General features: G+C 39.0%; 1 protein-coding gene across 3 annotated transcripts in view; it reads right to left on the minus strand.

Moving 5' to 3' along the window:
- Positions 1–23,421, minus strand: part of lamb2l (laminin, beta 2-like) — a 51,525-nt gene that overhangs the window by 13,578 nt on the left and 14,526 nt on the right. For all 3 annotated transcript variants that reach the window (XM_084917871.1, XM_084917870.1, XM_084917869.1), the window contains 15 exons: positions 16,789–16,958; positions 12,387–12,522; positions 11,522–11,595; positions 11,105–11,293; positions 8,836–8,899; positions 7,504–7,706; positions 7,160–7,280; positions 5,950–6,138; positions 5,627–5,806; positions 5,415–5,527; positions 4,524–4,603; positions 4,153–4,309; positions 1,239–1,379; positions 256–417; positions 48–169 (listed from right to left, as the gene is read on the minus strand). In XM_084917871.1, coding sequence (XP_084773997.1) covers positions 48–169; positions 256–417; positions 1,239–1,379; positions 4,153–4,309; positions 4,524–4,603; positions 5,415–5,527; positions 5,627–5,806; positions 5,950–6,138; positions 7,160–7,280; positions 7,504–7,706; positions 8,836–8,899; positions 11,105–11,293; positions 11,522–11,595; positions 12,387–12,522; positions 16,789–16,958 — 2,101 coding nt within the window. The remainder of the gene's footprint in view (positions 1–47; positions 170–255; positions 418–1,238; positions 1,380–4,152; positions 4,310–4,523; positions 4,604–5,414; positions 5,528–5,626; positions 5,807–5,949; positions 6,139–7,159; positions 7,281–7,503; positions 7,707–8,835; positions 8,900–11,104; positions 11,294–11,521; positions 11,596–12,386; positions 12,523–16,788; positions 16,959–23,421) is intronic.

Here is a 23,421-nt window from a genome sequence, read left to right on the forward strand (position 1 = left end):
ATGCAAACCCCATGCACACTCGCATGCATTCATTCAGGTCCTGTTACCTGTTGTGGTGTGGCAAAGTGACAGTGTAGAGCTGTTCAGTAGGTAGGAGGTTTCCACACCGGAGACTGGAGGGCAATTCTACAGATGTAATACTAACAACAGCCTCCCAGTTCTCTGTAGACTACACACAAAAGGAAAAAGGCTTTTACTTATATTTTTGCTTTTTTTAAAAACAAAAAACATCATATACTCTCCATACTCACACACCTCAGGTTCATAGCGGATCATGATGTCATACTCCATGGCATAGGGTATGTTATCAATGGTGAAAACCAGACCAGCGCCATCTTTAACACGGGAAAAACCAGGTCCTGTCCATGTCACCATATGGCTGAAAGTGCGCTCTCTATGAACGGTCCTCACATCCGGCTGAATAACAAAGACACATCACCAAAGCATGGCTTTCTTTTTGACCTATTATCACTTCTACTTTATGCAATACTTGTGCTATATTCTGTTTCCTCTTACTGACATAACTGACTTCCTGCCAGCAGCTCTGAATTAAAGGTCGGTGGAATGAAAAAGTCTCATAAAACAACTTTTAAAATGACCAAAGCTTACCAAATAAATGTAAATCATCTTGACCGGTGTCCCCATCAGTGTTATTACAATCACGTTGCTATTCCAACAGTAACTCTTTCTTTATCTCTGTTTTGACTTCCAGTCTACCATCTGTTAATACAAGACCTGATATATTAAAATGAAATAATAAAGAATACTTTTTAACTATATCACTTTTCATTATGTTTTTTGACTCTTTTGGGATTCCTGTTCTTTAATCTGTCCCAGTGTTGGTGGTCTTGTACCCACTACCCCCACACTCTTTTTTCAGGTTGACTAGTTTGTGCTGATATCATTGATTTGACAGTTAAGCTTTTAATTAGGCAAACTGACGTCCACTTGGAAAGTGGTCTACGCGCACATGACCACAAACGCCTAAAACTGTAGACGTTAGTAATGCTCTGCTATTTAACTCTCCTGATACAACTGCAGAGTCTTATTGGAGGCTGTAGTCTAATGATGACTGTTTCTTTTATTTTTCCATGCAATTTATATCAGTAAGCATAGGCTAAATAACAGAAACACCTCAGTATAAAAGAGGCATAGTACAGTGGTGAGCTGTTCCTATTAGGGGTCTTCACAAAGCAAAAATTAAATGAATAAGTCAATAAAAGAAACAAAAATCATACTGTTTGTTGAAGCTGCCGAATACGTCTCAGTGCTGCCTGATGTTGCTGCGACTTGGCAATGTTACGGTGCCGCCGGTGCCTCCTGAGCTGGTTGCTGAGGTGCTGAACACAGTCATTAGTTGCTTGTTGGCGAACTTGGCCCTGGAGGGGAGAGAAGAGGAGAGTTTTGACTTTTAACTGACTGTTTAAGGAAAATAACATTTTTATTTCTAGTTCTCCACACACAAAAACACAAAAAACCACCATCCCATCTTCAACAGTGTCAAATTTATATACGCCACACAAATACAAACAAATTTTCACAAGCAAGTAAATAACAAAAAATGTTTTTTATCAAAAGTTATCAAACTGAGATGAAATGATCTGAGTCTTTCGTGCATAGAACATTTAGCAAAACACGTCAAAACACGTTCACCTTGGTTTCGTCTCCTGTGCTCAAATTGCTGGGGTGTAACAGAGAGAAACAATGATAAGAAAAATGTGAGATGTTTTTGTGTGTGTGCTGTTTGTTGTAGAGCAATAATGAATTGTGACATGTCGGTATCTGTGATCTGGTCTAGCGATGTCATGGATTACTTCAGCTGTGAAGGCCTGCACAGAGATCCAGCACTTTGACTACATCTTGCTTATTCTACACCATCCCGCAACTTTAACAACTTAAAGACACCAACCCTTATTTGTTCAAGCAACATCTTCACTTGTTTAGTGTCTCACATTTCTTCTCATAACATTCCTGAGTCACTGAAGTTTTCCCTACATTCCTGCAGCTGTGATGTTGTAAGTGAGGACTGTTGCAGCTTGCCCTGAGGGCTAAAGGAGGAACTATTGTATGCTGTGTGTCTATTAACAATGAGGAGGATGGCAGCAGGTGGTGAGTGCAGAAGAAACAGTGGACAACAAATGTACAAATGTGGGTACAAACACGTGGTAAACAACAAAAACAGTGATGTGAGGAAGAATGGAGTCTGATAGGCATGTAAAATTAGTTGGCGATAACAGGAACAGACTTGTCGCAGTGACAAGATCTCCTTGTTGAAACAGGGTGGATGGGGGGACCCTTTTGTAGTCTGGTGATCAGTCTGGTCCTATCCGGTCCATCCATCTGGGTTGCAGGGGCAGCAGTCTAAGCAGAGACTTTCCTTTCTTCGGCCACTTCTTTCAGCTATTTTACAGGAGGCCGAGGCATTCCCAAAGCAGCCAAAGGACACCCTCGAGAGTGTCCTGGGCATATGCCGGGGCCTCCTCCTGTTAGGACATGACTGAAATACCTCACCTAGGAGGTGCCCAGGAGGCATCCAAGTGAGATGGTCCAAGTATCTCAAATGGCCCTCTCAATGTAGAGTATACATAAACTCCTCCACTTACAGCAGCCACTTGCTCCGAGCCAGGAGTGGAAACTCCACCCTTTTCATCTGAGAACCATCACCTCAGACTTCACATCATAACCGTTTTACACTCAACTACAAACCCAAGCCTCTTCCAATGCAAGATGGAAGTCATGGCTCAATGAAGACAACAGAACCACATCATCTGCAAAAAGCAAAGATGAACTCTCCACCCTCTACACCTCGGCTGTGCCTAGAAATTCTGTATCTTTTTCATTCTTCTCCATAAAAGCAATAAACAGAAGTGGTGGCAGAGAGCAGCTCTGGTGAAATCCCATTCCACTGAGAAAGAGGCTGACTTGTCACCAGCCATGTAGATCAAGCTCATTTTGGGATAGCTCCCAAAAATTAGTTCAGTGTTCTATAAAACCAAAACACTCCTCCATAGGACATACTGAGAAATGCAGCCTTCTCGAAGCCCACAAAACACATGCAGACTGGTTCGACAAGCTCCCACGCACCCTTGGATGTGGTTGAAAGGATAAAGAGCTGAACCATTTACATGCGGAAATTGCAACCGGTTGCAAGTTCTGTCGAAACTCAGGAACAGGACACAGGTCTGGGTGCAAAGTACTCAGGGCTTCCAGTTTCACCAGCAGAAGCTGTTGTTGTAGCCAGTTACTCTGGTCATTGTTTCCAATTGTGGATAATTGAAAAACTTAATAAAAAGCTAAAAATGTGATAAAGGATAATAAACTGATGCATTATGGTGAGTGAAATCTTTCTTTTGCTCACACAGTTTCCAAAAAATACAAAAGACAGGCAGAAGAAGAGACTCTGACCTGTTGTTAACGATGCTGAGATGTGTGTGTCTTTTACGTAGAGATACTGTAAGTGATCTGTGACCTTTGAGGTTTCCTAAGTGAACATGTTGGATCATACAGCTCATTACTGAAAGCCACACTATGTGAACATACTTCCATGGATACAGTCGTCATGTATCACATTCTTGCTAAAACAAGAAAAAAAGCCTGTTAATTAAAGTCGTGTCCATTTAATTAATGAATTTTTGTGATAGAGATCCCACTATATGATAGGAGTTCTCTACACAAACAGAAAGGTCCCAAAGGAAACTTTATTAGGGGTTACAAGATGGAACTATACCTCTTGGATTAGAGTGACTCCACACACACAATCCAATCCTCCTGAATGGCACTTTTTTTTCTCACAACCATCTTCTTGAAAAGCGGTTACATAACCTCTCCACCATCAATCAGTATTTCAAACCTGCTGCATGCATGAGACACAAACACGTCTAAGTTCTAAGTTTATGCTTGCACAATGGCCTTCCTTAAACTTTACAAATGGCTTGCTCTCCCCAGGTTATGATTTTAAGTGAATTTTGCATCTACTCATTTGGGGTTTGGGGTAAGCTACAATATTCGCTTCTTCAAATAAAATACTTTGTTACTAAGTTTTTGAAGTTAGATTCTACAGTGTGTTGTTTTGAAGTAGTCAGCCTAGTAGTATGAGCCAATGATCGTAAATGTGAATAAGTGGTTTACACGGCACCATGCTGCTGCGCTCACCGGCAGTACGGGGTCAGCAGGCGAGTGTCCGGTGGCATCTTCGGCCTCATACTTGTAGAAGTCCAGCGGAGCACAGAAATACCCGGGCTGCACATCAGAGCATTGCCGGCCAATTAGGTGCCTCCTGCAGTCACACTGGCCGGTTTCCATCATGCACCTTTAAGTATCACATACAACAATGTGTAGACAGCCTTTTACTGGTGTTCTTGAAATCTCCTGTCTATTTGTTGTCTGCACAGACCATCAGACTGAATGAGTCACAGCCTCACTTCGCGTCCGCTTGATGCTTTTTGCATCTAAACGAAATACTTGCAATTTACAGAACGCTTAGTTCTTAAAAGCAGAACACAGACGATACAAAATCTTTTTACCTGTTGTTGAAGGCTCCTCCAAAGTCACAGTCACAAGGTCTGCAGCCTGCCAGGTCATTACTAAGGCCCCAGTATTCAGGCTGTAGGAGGAACACAAACCTCACAATTAGCTTTTTTCACAGTCTATCTACACTTTTTTTGTACACTGCTGCTTTATCATGAACACTCAAAGCAGGAGTTCTATTTGTAATCGTGCTAGTGATCCATGGCTAATCTGCAGTCAGCAGAGACTGAAGGAATCACTTGGATGAGTGACAAAAACATTTCTCCCACTGAAAACATTACATCCACATGAACAGAATCAACTTTTTGGGATTTCCTAACCTGGATGGTTGTGCATGCATCAAGACATAAACTCCACTCAGTGTTTTATTAGCGCACACACTCTCTGGTCACCTCATCTAATAATATGGATGTTTAGGTTTCCAGGCTGTAAATGAAGGCAGTTTCAACTCTTGCAAAGAGCTCACTGCACTGTGTTCTCTGTCATTACACAGGCCAAGTTTACCAAAATAACAGCAAGAAAATAGCGCTATTGAAAGTGTCTTTTTAAACAACAGCCCAGTGCATATAGCCGATTAATGCAATCATGTCGGCCAGTTCAGATTCAGTCAGATTGCTGAATACAAAATTACTGTGATGACGCACGGTTTAGGTATAGATCCCACACAGAATTTTAAAATATGGCCCCATTAGTTTAACAAGTCAAAGACAAACATCTTCCAGTGCATTATTTAAAGATCCTCACTTTCACCTCCTTATTTTTATTCTTGGACTGCACTGGAATATCTACACAGAGTAGATTTTCATGCATTCAAGGCCTGCTATTGAGCAAACCTGGACATGAGCTTAGGATGAAACCTGAGAGACAGAACAACGACTGTTACTAACCAGACACTGGTTGCAGTAGCGGCCGGTGACATATCTTTTACAGGAGCAGTCCCCACTGATCTGATCACAAGGAGCTCCCATCACGATGATGCCACGAGGGTCACAGTTGCAAGCTGATGAATAAAGACACAGAAACATGAATGCACATAAAGATTTGAGATATCTACTTTTATTAATGTTCAAACACATTGTGGCGGCAGATGAACACATACGTTGGCAACCCAAAGGGTCATTCTGGCTGAGTCCATAATAACCCTCCTTGCAGTCATCACAGCGCGTCCCCTTCACGTTGACTTTGCAGCGACACTGTCCCGCAATCATTCCCATTTCAAAGTCGGTGTGGGTGTCACACACGCCTCCCTCCAATGACCCCACTGGGTCACAGTCACAGGCTTAAGTGAAGGAATGATGGAGATTGTAGGTAAAAGGTGACAGGAATGACAGGAAAATGTTATGTTTCAGAGCAAAATTCCTTTTTTATACTCAGTACTGAATTTCTGTACTACAGGAGAGAATCAAGGTATGAGAGACTCACAGACACAAACCCGTGGATCTCTAACATCTCTGTTTGGATCTTGGTAGTAGAAAGGTTTACACGTCTCACAGTTGCGTCCCATAGTGTTGTGCAGACAGTCATCACAAACTCCTCCACTAACATTACCCGTTGCCATATACACTGCCATGTCAAAGTGGCAGTGGTCCGAGTGGCCATTACAGTTACACTCTGCAGAAACAGGCAAAAACAAAATGAAAACAGTTAAAGAGCAATTAGAGCAAACTTATTTTACATCTTGGGTCACAAAGCAAAACTCTCCCATCTGTCAATGTAAAGATTTTTAACTAAATGTTTAACAGCTTAACGTAAAAAAGAAGTCCAGTTTTTTTACATGATAAAAAAATGCTGCTGTAGTAAATGAAAGAAATCTGTCAGCAAAAAAAAATTCATAAATGTTTAAAGTTATGGTAGCAATTATAATTTAAAAAAAAACTTGTCATTGTAAAAAATAAAAATTTACAGCACCAAGTGAAAAAACGGGAACTTTTCTGTGTTTTAACTGTTATTGTTTTCGATTAATTACTTTGGTGTAGTATCAAAGGGAATGGGGGAGGTCTTTACGAGTAGGAAAAACTATAAAAGCTATGACAACACAGTAAAAAGTCAGAAATCGATGCCTTCTATCACATGTCCGAAGCTGTCTAGCTGTCTGGAGGCTTTGGGCTTATCTTTGAAACCCCTGATTTAGAGGAACATGAATACCATGCTGACCACCTTTTTTTGGGTGGCGTCCTAATAATAATAATTCCCTAAAAACTATCACATCGCATTAGCTTCTCCCATCTCCTTTAGAGGTGACCTATAATGTAAATTTCTAGCTTTATATCTTTATTCCTGGACACCAGAGTAGCCCTGCATAGCTACATCTTAATTTATCTTTCTAGCATAGATTTATTTTTAATTTAAACCTCCAAAAAGTGTCTCAGTTATCTTGTAAAACAAGAAACGTGAAAATATGTTTTCACTGGTTGACAAAAAGCCCCATTAATCATATTCAGATACTGTCACAGTCACAGAAAGCCGACTTCATCAGCTGACTGCACTGCTGCTGGTAGTACCAACAAAGAGCTTGTTCTCTATTTCCTTAAATAGTCTAAAGGTTAGAAAAGCACATTTGACAACTATAAAGAAAGAATTTCAGCTACAAATGTTTCCATCTGAATTTTGAAGGAGTGCATATTTGCCCCACCTCTGCAGGTGTGAGGGTTCTCGGCCTCCGCTGGTCTCCACGGCAGGTCATGGTGGAAGTTTTGGCAGCGCTCGCAGTTCAGGCCTTCTGTGTTGTGTTTGCACACACAGCGACCGTGGATCTGAGCACAGCAAGATGAAAGGTGAGAAGGATGAAAAGTGACATGGTTAGTATGGGCATTGCAAATGAGAAGGCTGTGATTTACTGTGCTGCAAGTGTGTGCAGCTTTCTGCTGTTGATTATTTAAACAAGAAGATAATTTTCCATTTTCCTTTAGTCTTACAAAGGATATACTGATAATTACAGATTCAGTGAGTTTTTGGCAGTATCATCCACTAACTGACCATGCCGATCTCCCTGGCGTCGACCCCCGGCACAGGAGCGCACTCTGAAGCATGTCCATAACAGAAGCAGCTCCCTCGCACTACCAGCTCATAGATAGCGTAGTAATATTTCTGCAGGACTTCAGGGCGTCGGTCCAGAAGGTCATCTCCCAGAGTGTTGAGCTTTGTGAAGTTAATGCGCAGGTTGGTGATGCGCAAAAGATCTGCAAAGGAAATGTTTTTTAAAAAGTCAGCCAGATTTGCAAGATAAACAACATTAAAAAACGAGGCTGACAGTTCATTAATATGCACATTTTTTCCTTGACATTTTCTACATTTTTTTTTCTGCATTAACCTGGAGTGTGATAAGACAGTAAATGTTAGAAATGTACTGATTGATGATTAATTTCTTAAAAAATAAGACGAGTTTGTAAAGTACTGTACAATATTTACACCTGGTATTAACATGTAATCTATATCTAAATGTATTATCTGAAAAGGGTACCCAAACGACAGGTCTTTGTGTTTACCTAAAGCTCTTCATTCATCCTTTAAACATGCAGGTAATTCTGCATGTTTGGTTTAGCAGAATTTAATGCCAGATGCCATTCCTTACACAGCTCTAAAGGGATTTGGCTCCTCCCTACAAACCCTTTATATTTACCAGTGGTGTTATTTTACTGTGCAGTAACAGTGCTGGTTACTAAACCACCAAAGACTGTGTGAAACATTTGGGTATGGTTCCTGGGTAGAATGACAAGTTCTTTGAAACAGTGGACAATGGTGGGAAAATGGTAAATGAGTGAGGGAGAGGTGTGACCTAAACATCAGCAATGTCTGTCCAACCTCTACTATATCAAAAGGGCTGTGCACACAGTGAATACGTTGCCATAGGTGCGACTGCTAGGTAACAAAACAGAGTGTTCCCAACACCAGTTTGTACTGTTTGCTAGTTTTTGTTTGGGATGAATGCGTGTCAGTGAGGTCAGTGATGGCTCACACAATCCATTTATCTCTGGTTAAGATTTAATCAAAGTCAAAACATAATTATGTCCAAATGTGGCTCTTTTGATGCAACTCCATTCTAAGTGCAAAGTTTTCTGTGAACATCAGTATGACTTTTTGATTATCCAGACGACTCAGCTAAACAAATATAAGAGACAGGGAGCATTTGAAGCTTTTATTTGCAGCAGGAGCTTGGTAGAATACAGAATTTTAAAAATGCGGTGTCTTATTTCATAAGGAATAAGGTTCGGCATTTTCTGTATGACATTCCTCATGCATACAATCTCTCTATGGGGAACATATATGAGAATACTATATGCATTAAATGAATGAAAAGTGTTCACAGACCTTGAATATCTAAGCTGTAGGGGTCTTTCACTGGAATGGCAGGATCCAGCACTTTATAAATAACCTTAAATAAAAGAAGAGATGTTTTCATTAGACTGCAGTATTAAGGAAATTGTATAAATATTCAACAAATGTTAAACAAAAATTTGCACAAAATGGAAAATATGCAATGACTGGTCACATATACCTTGATATCTTTCAACTGCACTTTATAAAGTTCGAGTCATATTTTTTAACGACTCAGTGTGCTTTAAAGAAACACGCTATGTTTATATGGTAAATGTTCTTATATAGTGCTTTTCTACCCTGAGCATTCAAAGCACTTTGTCTTTTTTCTATGCTCTTTCTATCTAACATACACACACGTTCACACTCTGAAGGATGCATTGAAGAGCAACTTGGGGTGTGTATCTTGCCCAAAGACATTTGCAGACTGGTGGGATTGAACCGCCAACCTTTTGATTAGCAGATGACCTGCTCCACCACGTTAGCGAGGTCTAACCAGTAGTGCATTTCCTCACTTATTTCCAGAAACACAAACCAAGCATTTAAGCAAATGCTGGGTTTTATTGTGAAATGACCACATGATTTAAAATAAAACAATGGCCTGATATTACATGAAGAGTGGAAGACACCCCTTTTTTTTTTTGTTGCAAGATTCTCATCTTCCTTATATGTGCTATGGTGCTATATGTGGAAAATTACATGGGCCATGGTTCAGATGAAGTCAGATGGCAGTTGCTTGCTGATCAAGTGTGATTCCTGACAAACTTTAGGAGTGAGTTGTTTTGGTTGCAATTTAAAGCATGTAAAAGGTGTATTTGTCCTCTCTGGGGACCCTTAGTATTTAAACATACTGCAAACTGTTAGCACCAGATGCATGTTATATTATTTTAGAAGAAATCATAAAACCTTCACTTGAGTTGTCAGATTGTGCCCTTCATCCAAAACATTGTATTTTTATGCATTAATGTTGAGCTACGAACATATTACAGATATAAATGACGTTTGGGTAGGTGGTGTAAAGTGGTAATGGCCAAACTGACATGCTCTTTCATTACCATGAACACATACGAGAGTTTCCAGCAAATGTTGCCCTGTGAAGCAGGCTGAAAATATCCCACTATAAACGTGTCATTTAACCTACTTTGCTGAAAACTCCATAATGCTAAGCTGCTCTAAAAGATTAGAGTTGCAGTACTTTGCAGAATTCTTGAGCCACCACTCATTCCTTTATACTTTACTTCCAAGCAGCCAGATTTTTTTGTAATTTTTTAAAGAGACAATTGTTCTTCAGGCTTTCTGAAAGTTCCTTTCTTTTCTTTTTGTGCATTTCATTCATTTTCAGTGCAGTCATTGTACATGACCATTTTCACAGGAGAATTTTTTTGTTTTTTAAACCACTAAACACTGACCTAAGAATCATTCAAACACAAAAGGGAACCAAAATCAAGGAATAAAACTGTGTTTTTTCTATACATAACAAAAAACTTAACAAACAACACATATCAAATCTTTCGATACTTTGTTACAAGCAGCCAATTAACACACGAAGCTATGAAAAATTCCAAATAGGTCAAGTAAAGGACAAAATCAGTGGTAGGGCTAAAAAACATTATCTACAGCAGATGAACAGCATCTGAAAGTCTTATCCTTAAGAAATAGAGAAAAAAAATCCAGCAAAGACCTGATACAAGACCTGAGAGATACAATCGGCCCTAGCTCATTCATTTAGTTGATGCTTAGTTGATACTATTCACTGGTTTCCTCAGAAATGGTCTCAGTGGAAGGGTGGCTGTCAAAAGGCCAATCATAAAGAAGGCAAACAGAGAAGAAAAGATGAGGTATGCCAAATTCCATAACAACTGGACTGAAAATCAGTGGGAACAAGTCTCATGTGGTGATTATCTACAACCAATAGAATCTCTGTCATGGAACAAAAGGTAGCCAAAACAGAGCTTTGGAATGCTCGTCAAGAAGTAATACTCAGCTCTTTGCCTCATACACCATATTTCTACTTGCACGTTTGAATAAATCGCTGTGCTGCCTACTGTGCATTTTCCTATATATAGGAATATAAAGAAAGTACTTTTGTATAAATTACATTTTATGTTTTTTGCATAAGGCTTAAACCACAGATATATATATCCTTGAGTGGGCTTAAATCTAAAAGATGCAGAAAGGGTAACAAAGAGCAAAAGTGCTGAACTTTGTTTCTTCTTCTTCTTCATGCCTCTTTACTACTACAGGTACTTTTTAAACTTTTTACCTCTCCATTAGTGGAGGGTTCGATGTCAGAGTAGCGTTCCTCACAGATGATGTCATTGATATGGTGCAAGCCATTGGCAGGAATGCTGGGGAAGGTTCTGGTACAGTTGGAGGCATAGTAGCGGTAGGGACGCCATGTTCGGCCAAAGTCAGCTGAACGCTCAATGACCAGAGCTGCAGGTCGGAAAGTCTGAGGAGAAAGAGTACGAAAGATTTATCTGAACCTTTCATTTGCTGTACACACAGATAAAGGATTTCTGCCTGATGGAATGCAGCCACCACACTTCTCAGTGTACATAACAAACACACACCTGAAGAATTATGTCCTTTGACGTGCTTAAACACATACAGTATTGCACATCCAACAGAGGTATACAACACATGGAGCTACCCACACATGAAAGAAAAGTGCATGTACCTTAAACTTCATGATGAGATGTGTAAAGTGGAATTCAGCCTCCAGGTTCAGTCTGATGCTGACACTCTCCTGGCCTGTGGAGAAAATAACCTGATGAATGTCGATTGACTGTTGCAGACCTTTACCTTTTTTCTTTTCAGATTTCCCTCATTCGAGAAATACCAGAGTCCTGCTCTTACTCCCACAGGAACTCAAATGTAGCATCAGTACCTTTACCCAGTAACCTTTCTGTGAAGGACCATTTGCCTTCGTATTATTTTGCTGTCTAGATGTATTATTCTGGTCTAGGTGTAATACCTATTGACGTGGGGTTAGTTCAACCCGGAGAGTTTATCTGATTTAGAAATTTTTCCATGTCTGTTTCTCTGAAAACAGAAAAACATGGAGTAAGAAAAGTCTGTACTTTATATGGGCCTATTGACATCTGTGGCTACGCTTGTTATCATTCTCATCATCCTTCAAGATTTGACCTTGGCCTACCTGTAAGTGGGTCCACATGCTGAAGCATAAGAAATCTGAAGTTGCCTTCAAAATGCTGTCCAAACTTTGATTTAGAGTTAGACTGATTTAGAAGTGTCCACAGTGTGCTGATCGTAGCGGTAGAAATATTAACATGAATTGAAACTTACAGATACATCACAGATTCACACAGGGTTAACATCACAGACAAACTGGATAATTACTGCACATCACTAGAGGTCCCCAGGTTATTCATACAGTGTCCTATTCATACAGTGCATCACAATCTAAGGAAACATATTCTTCACAGACACACATATATATAAATATATGAGGATGGAGGCAAACAATGAACACACTGATCATGTTTTTTTTTTTAATTGTTATTACACACACACACACCCACCATGGACAGATTGCCACCAGGTGTTGACTCTGTTGCTGTCTGTGAGGTAGATCACATTTTCAATGCGGTGGCTGTTCGAGTGTACGTTTGGGTCGTAGGGATGCTGGGAGTTGCACTCAAAACACTTCTCTGGTTGCTGAGGAAACAGAAAAAAGTTTTCTTTTTAAAAATAACAACAAATTTAAGTTCGAAAAAAGTTCAATTGTTAAAATAGAAAGCGAGCCTACTTTTTTCATGGCTCTCATGGTTATGGTATTGAAGAAAGAGAGGAGAAGCATCAAACAAAGAAAGTAGGAGAGAAGGAGGCCATGAATGAGTGTCCTCATTCTATTTAAGTCTGCCAAAACTCCAACATTCATCATCAGAAGGAGCATGCCAACTCTCTGTCATGGTACTAAATGTACAAACATGAAAAGTCCAAGGTGGTCTGATTGTCATCTGAGGAGATTACAGATTGTTACTTTTCAACCAAATTTAGGTAACAGAACATCCTTTCAACAAAACCTTAACACTGACTAAATGCCATCAAATATTATTAGGACATTTCACTAAAAGTATATCAACAACAGGAGATCTAACAGGTTCTCAGGCTACTTCTACTACGGGATGAAATGCACGAATAAAAAAAGAAGCTCTTTTTGCTTAACACTGTAACAGAATTTTGAATAGGAGGAGAAAGTACAGGAAGAAGAAAAAATAGACTGACACACATGAGGCAGGAGTGAAGGTGGACACTTGAAATCGGAGATTATGGGAGAAATAAAACCATGTGACCAAGGTCAAGGGCATGAGTTTGAATGAAGGGTGGCTTCAAAAAAGGCAGACAGTGAAAGATGCAGATAAGAGCAGAGAATCTGCAGCAGAGTGTCAAAGAGCACCAGGGATGAAGGACAAATGTGCCTGGAGGGGAGGTAGTGAGTTAAGGCAGCGGTCCCCAACCCCCGGGCCTCGGACCGGTACCGGTCCGTGAGTCGTTTGGTACCGGGCCGCGAGAGTTGAGGCTCAGGTGTGAAATGTATAGTTTTCAGGGTTTTTATCAGTTTTCAGTGTTATTTTGTTATCGTTTACTCGGTTTTCCTGGGTCTTTTCACGTGTGTTATGAATAAATTTTCTTTTTTTCGGTACCGGTACTAGTTTTATTTTGTTGTATTTATCCGCGACACCTTAAAGGCCGGTCCGTGAAAATATTGTCAGGCATAAACCGGTCCGTGGCGCAAAAAAAGTTGGGGACCGCTGAGTTAAGGGATCCAGGGAGTGAGAGAGATGCTGAGAAAGAGCAAAAAAAGGGCTCAATTTGAGAGGGGCCATAAAAAGGGGAGTACGTGGAGGGAAAGAGGGCACACCAGAGTGGGATGATGAGGGTATGTTGGCAAGAGAAACAGTAGATTCCAGAGCTGATAAATTAGGTTGTCAAGGGCGATTAAGCTGCTAACAACAGCATGGCTGTTAATGAGACTCGGCTGAGAATTGAAAAGAAGGCATGCTGGATATAGCGTGCGTGTATCCATTCACACATACACACTATTTCAACTTGGATGTATATGTGTGCACATGCACATGAATATCCATGTGCATGTGCACACATATATAAAGTAGCCTTTTCTAATTACTTTAGAAAAACTGAAAAACTGTTGTGCTGATTTTTTTAGTGTGATTTGATTAAATGAGCGCTGGTAGGTACTTCAACCCACTACCTCTGCAGGTATCATTATACCATGTGGACGTCTTTAGAATATTGTTGTTGTTTTTTTTCCTTTAGTCTTATAAGATAAAGACTAATACATGTAGGTAATAACCAAAACCTTCAAAATGACTATAACAAAAATAGAATGAGAAGGCCCTGAGCTAATAAGCAAGAGGAAAAATAACATACAGCATACATTACAAGAATGGTTACCTTTCCAGCAAGCATAGAAATGTTATGGTTTGGGGGTGTTTTGGTGACAGTGGTGGGAGAATAACTGAAGTGAATTCTTTTTTTTATACCCAAATTGGATCCAGCCAAGCAGCACAAACCTGACATTTTGTGGATTGCTATGTGAGGACAACACATTTCAAAAACACTTTAAAGCTGTAGCTGGTGAGCCTCACTCCCTGTGATCAGCTCATATTTATCACTAATTAGTCAGTCGTGGTCAGCAATGCACCCACCTAGGTTTGATGCCGTTTTGAAAACATTGTTTTGCTATAATGCAGAGATGGTTTTACTTTTTTAAAATTAACTACCACTTTGATTCATCATTCTTGTTTCTTTTTACCTCAGCACCACATGTGAAATTCATATTATCCTTTCTCCTGCACACAATCTTCTCTCTTTGACTTTCTTCCTTTTTCTTCTCAATTTCTGAAAGTCTTTAATACAACAGGTGTGAGTGCAGCTCCTAAATGCAGTTGAATCTTCAATGACACAAAGTGGGAACAGTGTAATCCGGCCTCTGTGTCATGTTTGTGTGTGTGAAGGTAGACCCAAATTAATAAGCATAATAAATAAACCTTTTTGAGGCAGTAATCCAACAAAAAAAGAAAAACAATGCCTACATATCCAAACAGAAGATAAAAAGGGAACTCAACAGTGGACAAACAGTGCAATGAATAACAAAGGGCAACTGAAGCAATTTAAACTAACACAGACACTAACCAGTGTTCATTTTTAGAGAAATAAAACACAGCTCGGCGGGAAATGATGAACAAGGCCCTGTACTACAACACAAGTCCAACACGACAAGGGTATTTTTCTGTTATCTGGATTCACTTACACTAAACTCAGCAATCACGATAAGCAGTCACACAAAGTTGGTTATCCACCTGCTAAGGTAATCCAGGGATTCCCCCTATGCAATCCAATGAAAGCGGTGATGGGAATATTAACGTTATTATCAAAATTTATATTAATTTTGAAAAGATTACAATTTTAAAAATCCAGTGAAATTAATTTCTACTTGCAAAAAACAAAACTGTATTTTATTATTGTACTTAATTTAATTTCTTTGGCCCTCATGCTCCTTCATACCTTCCTGACACAACCCCAAAGGGATCTGTGTCTCCTCCTTTACATACATAACTCAAACAGAGAATTAGTCTATGTACAAATTTTATACAAGGTCATCAAACAGGTGTCCTGTTTTGGATCATATTTTAACTCTTAGAGAAAAATACAATTTGTAAGATTTTTTACAGCCAACAGAAATAAAAATAAAGAAAAAGTGAAGTGAACAACCATCGCAGTACAGAAAACCTGGGTAAGAACCGCCAGTGCTACACCCAAGCCTCCTAGTAGTCACTGAGATTCAGATTTCTCAGAGATTTTTAGTAGATGCCGCTATGATATCAATTTGAAGCTCCTACGTCACCTCGTTCTCAAGTTATCGGATTTACAAACATAGGTATCCTAGCCACTTGCCCGAAAACAAAACTCCACCAGCCTTTTACAGCTGAGGGGTGATAAAAACTAAAGAAATGAAGAGCAAGCTAACAATCAACAGAGAACAATGAATAATAAACAGAACTTGAAAGTCCACAACTCAAAAGCACTGAGTCAAAAACACAAGCAGCATAAACACACATTAAATACTGTGACTGATTACAATCTGAACCCTATACCTTTCCTATCACTGCAGTAGAAGGCTGTCTTGCTGAGCTGGAAGTTGAATGTGGTGAATATTCCTACCCTGAGGCAAAGGAAGAGCAGGCACATACATGCAGACGCACGGAAATGCATGAATGGAGGCAGCGTGAACAACAACTGCATGGTGAACATGCTGGGAGACGTATTATTGTAAACAGAAAAAAAAAGTTGCAGAAATGAACACTATAACATCATTTTGTCCTGAATAACTGCAGCTGCTTTATTTCACTAAAACATCCTCATCATATACATGTGTATTAGCATAGCTCCACAAAAAAAACATACAAAAAAGAGAAAGAGAGAGGTGAAAGCACATAGGTAAAGAAGGTGTGGCTGACTTGTGTATCTACACCTGGGGCCTGTGCAGCGAGTGTTGCTCATTGAAACAAGGCTGCAAACAAACAGACAAATGAACAATTGAAGATGGAGTAGTGCAGAGGGAACGATGAAGATGGATGAATGTGATATAGACAGGACATGCCAACTCATTTTTCTTTGCACTACTCAGTCTGCCATGTATTGTGAGGGAAATGGCAATGTGATGAGTGAGAGTCAAGCAGAGTGCATATAAAAAAAAAAACAGCTGTAGAAAAATCAATCGGTAAATTCAAATAAAGGAAGAAAACGATGTACTTATGTGGTCTGTCATTACCTGGATCTTCAAATATAATGAGAAGCTATTACCACTTATTCCCAATTCATGCTCAGAATGAATGTGGGTATGCTCTTTGTATTCGCTCTTTACACTTTACATTCAGGAGTTTGTGTGTGACTGACCTGCAGATGACTGACAATACAATATCGCTCTGGTCCATTAAGGCCGCAAGTAGAGGTGGCCGTTAGATTGACAGCACGTCCAATCAGGAGGTTTCCTGTTGCAGGGTAACAGCTTCCCTCAGTGCAGCCATGAGGGCTTGATGGGAGCTCTTGTCCAAATACACAGACAGCTGGCCATGGATTAATGGATGGTAGAAACAGAAAACAGAATCATCAGAATCATTAATCACAGTCAGCTTCACACTAACAATGTTTCCACTAATTTAGATATTTTTCTTGTATTTAAAAGAATCACAAATCTCAAATCGCCCCCCAAAAAGCTGGAAAGAATTAAACAGTCATAAAGTTTACTTCTTTACTGCCAAGTGCACCTCTGCTTTGAATCACATATGAGCAAACTAGACCTTTTGATGGCTTGAATCTACAGAAAGCCATGTTGGAAACTTTGTCTAAAGGGATGGGCACAGAAGCATCAGTGTGAGCATTTTGGCTTGTGTCTGACGGCTTTAACCACAAGTGACCGTATTTGGACAAGAGGGTGGATTGGTTATTAACTAATACTAATAAGCTCCATAATGTGCACATCCATAATGCAATGGTGATGTATATATTAGCCACTTCTGGTAAAAGATTAATAAAATACCAGTATTTCATTGAACAAAGCTGAAGCACAAAATTCTTGGAGTTCTCTACCACCAAGAAGACCATATTATTTGTCAGAGAAGTCATTTACAACTGCTCAAAAAGGGACAAACATGTTGAAAAGGCCCAATTCAGTGTCCTGACTGACTCTGAGGAGACTTTCATTAGAAAGTTATCAGCTAAACCAGCCATGCCCCTAATCTTAAAGCAATTTTTCATACAGGTAGGTTATTTGAAACTATTTTTATAAATGGGAAAAACAATCAATTTCTTATAATGTGATCATAATTTTTAATTGTGTAAAGTTCGGCACCTTAACATGGCAGTCTACAGGGATTGACTAGCTTTTAGACTCAAGTGGTAAATGCAGAAATTGCAGGTTTTGCTATGTTTGCATTAATATTTTTAAGCTCTGGAGGTTGCTACTCACAATCAAATGCACTGTATATCCTTGTTCAGTATATGTGTTGATAACAGTTCTTAAAAATGTAATCAGTTTATGGTCCAGTTTCTATCATTGCCATCTGTTTTTGTGTATTTGAATGTGTTCCATTATGCACACTGTCAAACTGTTTTTCTCTTTTTGAGTTCTACTTTTCTTGTCACACTTTTAAATAAAAGAAAAAGCCAAAGCTTGATAATCTCGGAGCACAGAGACATAAAAGATGAAAGATAGCTGTTCATCCTGTTGATCTAAAGAAAGCAAACAGGAAAGATAAAATGGACTCAAAAGCATCCTCTCTAATGTGACTGACAGTAACTAGGCACTTTATTAGGAACCCCTGTACACCTGACTATTCAATGTATTTATACAGTCACAACAACAGTTGCCTCAAGGCCCTTTATATTGTAAGGTAAAGACCCTACAATAACACAAAGAAAACAGAGAAAACCCCAACAATCATATGACCCCCTATGAGCAAGCATTTTGGCAACAGTGGGAAGGGAAAACTCCCTTCTAACAAGAAGCAGAACCAGGCTGAGGGAGGAGCAGACATCTGCCCGGATGGGGTGAGGGAAGGGAGACAAGACAAAGAGATCCCGACAGGTTTATTCAAGCAATACATGCAGTAAATCACAAGAATAGTAATTAGGAGTTTCATTCTGTGTTCACATCAATCATCAATAGCGTTGCGATAGTGTGAAAAATGGCATCAGAATTCCCAGAGACTGTCAGACGTCAGGTTATTTTTCTTAACACAAAATATCTCTGCATCATCATTAACAGAAAGTTTCTGAGACAGACAACGCATTCCACTATAAAATGCTTTGGATTAGTTCTGTACAAAGCATGACAAGGCAAGTTAAGTGAGCCTGCATACAAGCCTCACTAAACATCATTAAAGCACTGGAAGACTGACAAAACCAAACATTCCTGGCATTAGAAGAAGACCTTAGAGCTTTGTTAGATCATGCTGGGGAATAACAGCTTATCAAATGAATGTAAACGAAAGTTTCATCATGGCCTTTCGTATTTAGGAACTATAAAAAAAGACAAATCTGTTACTGACCTTACTGGCTACAAAGGACACTGCTCCCTTACCCAGATCTTCAAAAAGTAAACTGCAGATCTAGCTCCCATGATTTGTTCCAGATTAAAACTGGGAAAATCCTTTTGTATGCTTAGTATGCATACTGTAGAGTACCGCAATTGCATTTTGCAGCTGAAAAGACAACTGTGGAAATCATTTTACGTTAAATATTTGCTTTCAAAACCTAAAGATTCTCTGGTTTACTCAGGCCAAAGTAACTAAGACTACAGCTCTTCCAATCTCTCTGTACACACAGACACATACACAATGTCTTGGAATCAGTTCAAGTACAAGATTAACAGAGGAAGATTTTTTGAATTCCAGTGAAACATTAACAATGCCTGGCGGTACTACAGACTATTCTACTATAATATACCAGGAAATACACAATAAGCTTTTAGCATATTGGCATTGCAGAACATGTTAAAGCAAAAGGAAAGAGGTTTACATTTAAAATGCCACAACATGTACAATGGTCACATACAGAAATGTACAAAAACATGCTGCAAGGCAAACCTGTGGACTGCTGATAAAGAGCAGACACACCCTGGGCAAACATAAAACACACTTACATACATGCAGGAAGGTAAACCGTGTTTTAAGCTTAAATAAAAAGATTACATTCTTTCAGAAGCAGAAAAACCTTAAACTTTATATTTGTCGTTGGCGCAGCTAAAAATTTGAGTTATGTTCCAGTTCACTACTCTGATAACTATTTAACAATACAGACACAGAGAGTATGACTAAGAGGTATAACTGAGTTTCACCGGACCTCACTTTAAAGGTATGATCAAATAACCTGTCCAAGGTGAGGCACCATAAAACACTGTACATGGAAACCCTCTTAACAGACATTGTAATAAATTTGGCTTTAGAGTAAAACAAAATATGAGGATCCACATTAAAATTGAGTCAAGTCACTCTAGTATTTGGTGATCAGAGTACTCCAAACACCAGAACCGCGCAAAGAAATAAAAATGTGCATTTAATGTACTCTGATAATTACCTACATCAGGTTTTCAAAAAAGGGCAGTTTTTTTTAAAAGGGAAAATTTGGCACGACAACGACACTTTTATTGGAAATATAAAGACTGATAGAGACTATGATAAAAGCAGCATTCAAATGTGCCAAGAGATCCTCTCCCAACACTCTGTCTAGGCATGTATACCTCAGTACTGATTTAGCCTGTGTTTTAATTAATGACTGAGTTTGTGTTTTGAAGGAGACCACACATGCAAAGAATGCTACTGAATATAAGCCATTCTCAAAAGTGCTCTGACTAATGTCTTTCCTCAATCTGTGTAAGATAGGGTAGAAAATTGTGTTTGCTTTGGTAATTATAAGGCAAAGTCATCATCCTATGCAGACTAATTTTTGAGATGCTTCTAGCACCTCAGACATGACAATAGTGTGGATCTTTCTCTTTGTGTGGGCTACAGACACATTGGTTTTACCTGCCCTGACTAGCATGTAAGACTTCAGTGTGTGTATTGTTGAGGACTTTTTTTATTACTGTATATCTATTTGCAAATGCATTTATACTCACAGTACCCACAATTACTGTGTGACTGTGGCTGATTGCATTGAAGCATCTTATTATAATGATTGTAGTGTTTAGTACCAACTTCACCAGTTATTTTGGTCTCTTGTGGATAATTCCCATCTTCATAACTGGCTTCTATTAATATAATTAGGTGACAAATAATACAGCTGTGCAGTGTTTACCTTTATACTTAAAACTTACACTATCAAAAATGACAGAGTAGTTGTAAAACAGCTAACTGAGCTAACTTAGTACAGAAACAGCACTAATGAAGAATATGAATGATCTTCTCATAGAATCTGACAGCAGATTCAACTCTGTGCTTGTCCCGTTAGACATTCAATACTGCTGACCACAATATTCTACTACAGAGATGGATTTAAAGGAATTCAGTAGTCTGAATCATATCCATGTAATAGACTCCAATTTGTGCATGCACATTCTTACACATACACAGAAGTTAGTCACAAAGTTCCACAGGAGTCTGTGCTGGGACCACTTCCATTTACATTACACAATGCTTCCCTTAGACAATATTATCAGAACCCATAGGATACATGTTCTTTGCTATGCAGATGATACCCAGCTTATATCCATGAAGCCAGATGATACAAACCAATCAGTTAAACTGCAGCAATGTGTCAAATACATAAAGATCTGTATGATCTCTAATTTCCTGCTTCTAAATTAACACAAAATCAAAAGAGGGGCAATTGCACAAAAATTCTAGAATCGCACTAGCAGACATGAGCATGGGTTGAACTGGGGTTGTGAAATTTGATCACAATCAGATCTCAAAGTACTTTTATTGCACCATGTTCATTCACTCATAAGCTGCCGTAACATGAATCAAATGGCTGAATTGTCACCTCAGCTTGCAGTCAAGTTCTATAAAGTCTTGCTAATGACCTACTCATTTTATTCAGGTGTGTTTCAGGACACCAGCCCTCGAGGACTGGAGTTTGACACCCCTGCTCTACGGGATCAGTGCTGACAACGTCACAGTTGGGATCAGTCAAAGATCCACTGCTGTTCTGCTATGAATAAGCTGGCCATTTTAAGTGGCTGTATTTGTACGAAATGTCAAACTGGCTGCAAGTTTTATCCAACCATTTTACATTTTCCATACTTGATCAACAGTTTGTATGGACTATATTGCGATCAGTAAAAAACAGTCTCTTGGTGAATAACAATTGAATAAGGGGGACATGTTCATAGAGAAGAGTAGATATGCTGCAGGAGAAGGATGGAGGACTCGTAGCGGTTGGGAAACTGGCTGGTGGCAGCAATTCTAAGCATCTGTACCATCTGTGTATGCATCACTTATGTCTACGCATCTAATACCAGGAATGTTTTCTGTCATGAATAAAATTTTCCTCATGTTCCTGCATTCCTGCTATAAGGCTGTATTCAAGTGGATGGTGTGGGTTTCATTGCCATGTGCCAGTGCTACATATAATCACATGGAGGCAAACCAGCTGCTGTTTGTGCAAGGCACATTCTTAACCTGGCTGTTTTTTGACACTCAGTATTCTTGTAAAAAGAACTACAGTAAGTTTTTTTTCCTTGATGCAAATTTGTTGGTCCTCTCAAAAGATTACAGTCAACATTCTACATTTCACCAGAATATATTAGATTCTTGGAATGGGAGGGTATCACTTAATTAAGACCGACAGGATAGTAAATGCAAAGTCAGTGAGATGGCTGCAGCTTTAGTTCCTTTTAAATATAAATGTTTAACCAGTTTTGCTTTTCAGAGCTTCTTTCCTGGCAAGAAATACATTTTTTCGAGAACAGCCTTGTTGTCAAGGTTCTTGCTTTGAGTAAAGTGAGTAAAGTGTACCTCCTTTTATGTCCTTTTATTATTATTATTATGTAGCTGCACTCGAAGAACTGCTCATTTACCTCATCTCCTTTATCTTTTTTTCCACTGGGAAAAAAGTGCTTTGTGTGTGGAGGGCATGATGAAGAATGGAGTGAATACAAAGAAGCCAGTTAATGATAAAATATATGTATGTAATAAATATATGCAAAGATATATGAAAAAACAGAGCTTGAAAGTCAGCAACAACATCAAGTTCTAAACTTTCTTCATCTCCTGGAAGCACACTCACTAACTGTTGCAGGATATTTAATGCAGAGGTAAGATATATTTACATATACCTTTATATATTTACACAATATTTACAAATATTAAAATATGAAAGGTTTTAAGTAAATTATCATCCAGCCTAGATATTCATTGATTGTTAAACTGATCCTTCCATGCTTTCATTTATTCACAAATATGTATCACCTGATGAAGCAAAGTTCATGCTCACTATTATTAAGTTTAGCTTCTGACCCTGCACGAATGAATGGTTCCTTCCTCCAGTTAATAATCAACATAGAGACTGACCCAGATACCTGAGAATAGGCGAGTTAGGAATGGCAAGCATAAAATATGTAATCAGTCTTTATTGTCATGTGTGTGAGTGGCTTAAAATATATAACAATTTCTCTTTAACTTATAAAAGTACAGCATAACTAACCAGGGGGTAAATCTTACAAGTGAAATGGTGGCTATGCTCTTGTGTGGCCCTAAAAAGTATCGCACAACCGTACTATTAGGCCTGCAAGTCCTCTGATTTAGCTCTCCTGTCAGTGGCCTATCATTCCACAAATACCATCATGGCAGATTTCAGGAATCTTTTTAAATTTAATTCTAAACAAACATCTCAAAGAATTTTCCCTCACAGAAGGAATTCATCCTAAGTGTACACTGAAGATTATGTTGTCTATTCTGAACCTGCGGTTCTGGTGTTAAATTTACTCAGAATATGACAATAGAGGAAATATTTTAATGCCTAAGGCATCGGCTGTTACAATAAGAAGTGAGTTTACTTTATAAAGGACCTATGAGGAAGTGGCTTGCA

Source organism: Perissodus microlepis, chromosome 20 (assembly GCF_051167445.1).
Source record: "Perissodus microlepis isolate ML-2025 ecotype Zambia chromosome 20, ASM5116744v1, whole genome shotgun sequence".
Classification (NCBI taxonomy): Eukaryota; Metazoa; Chordata; class Actinopteri; order Cichliformes; family Cichlidae; genus Perissodus; species Perissodus microlepis.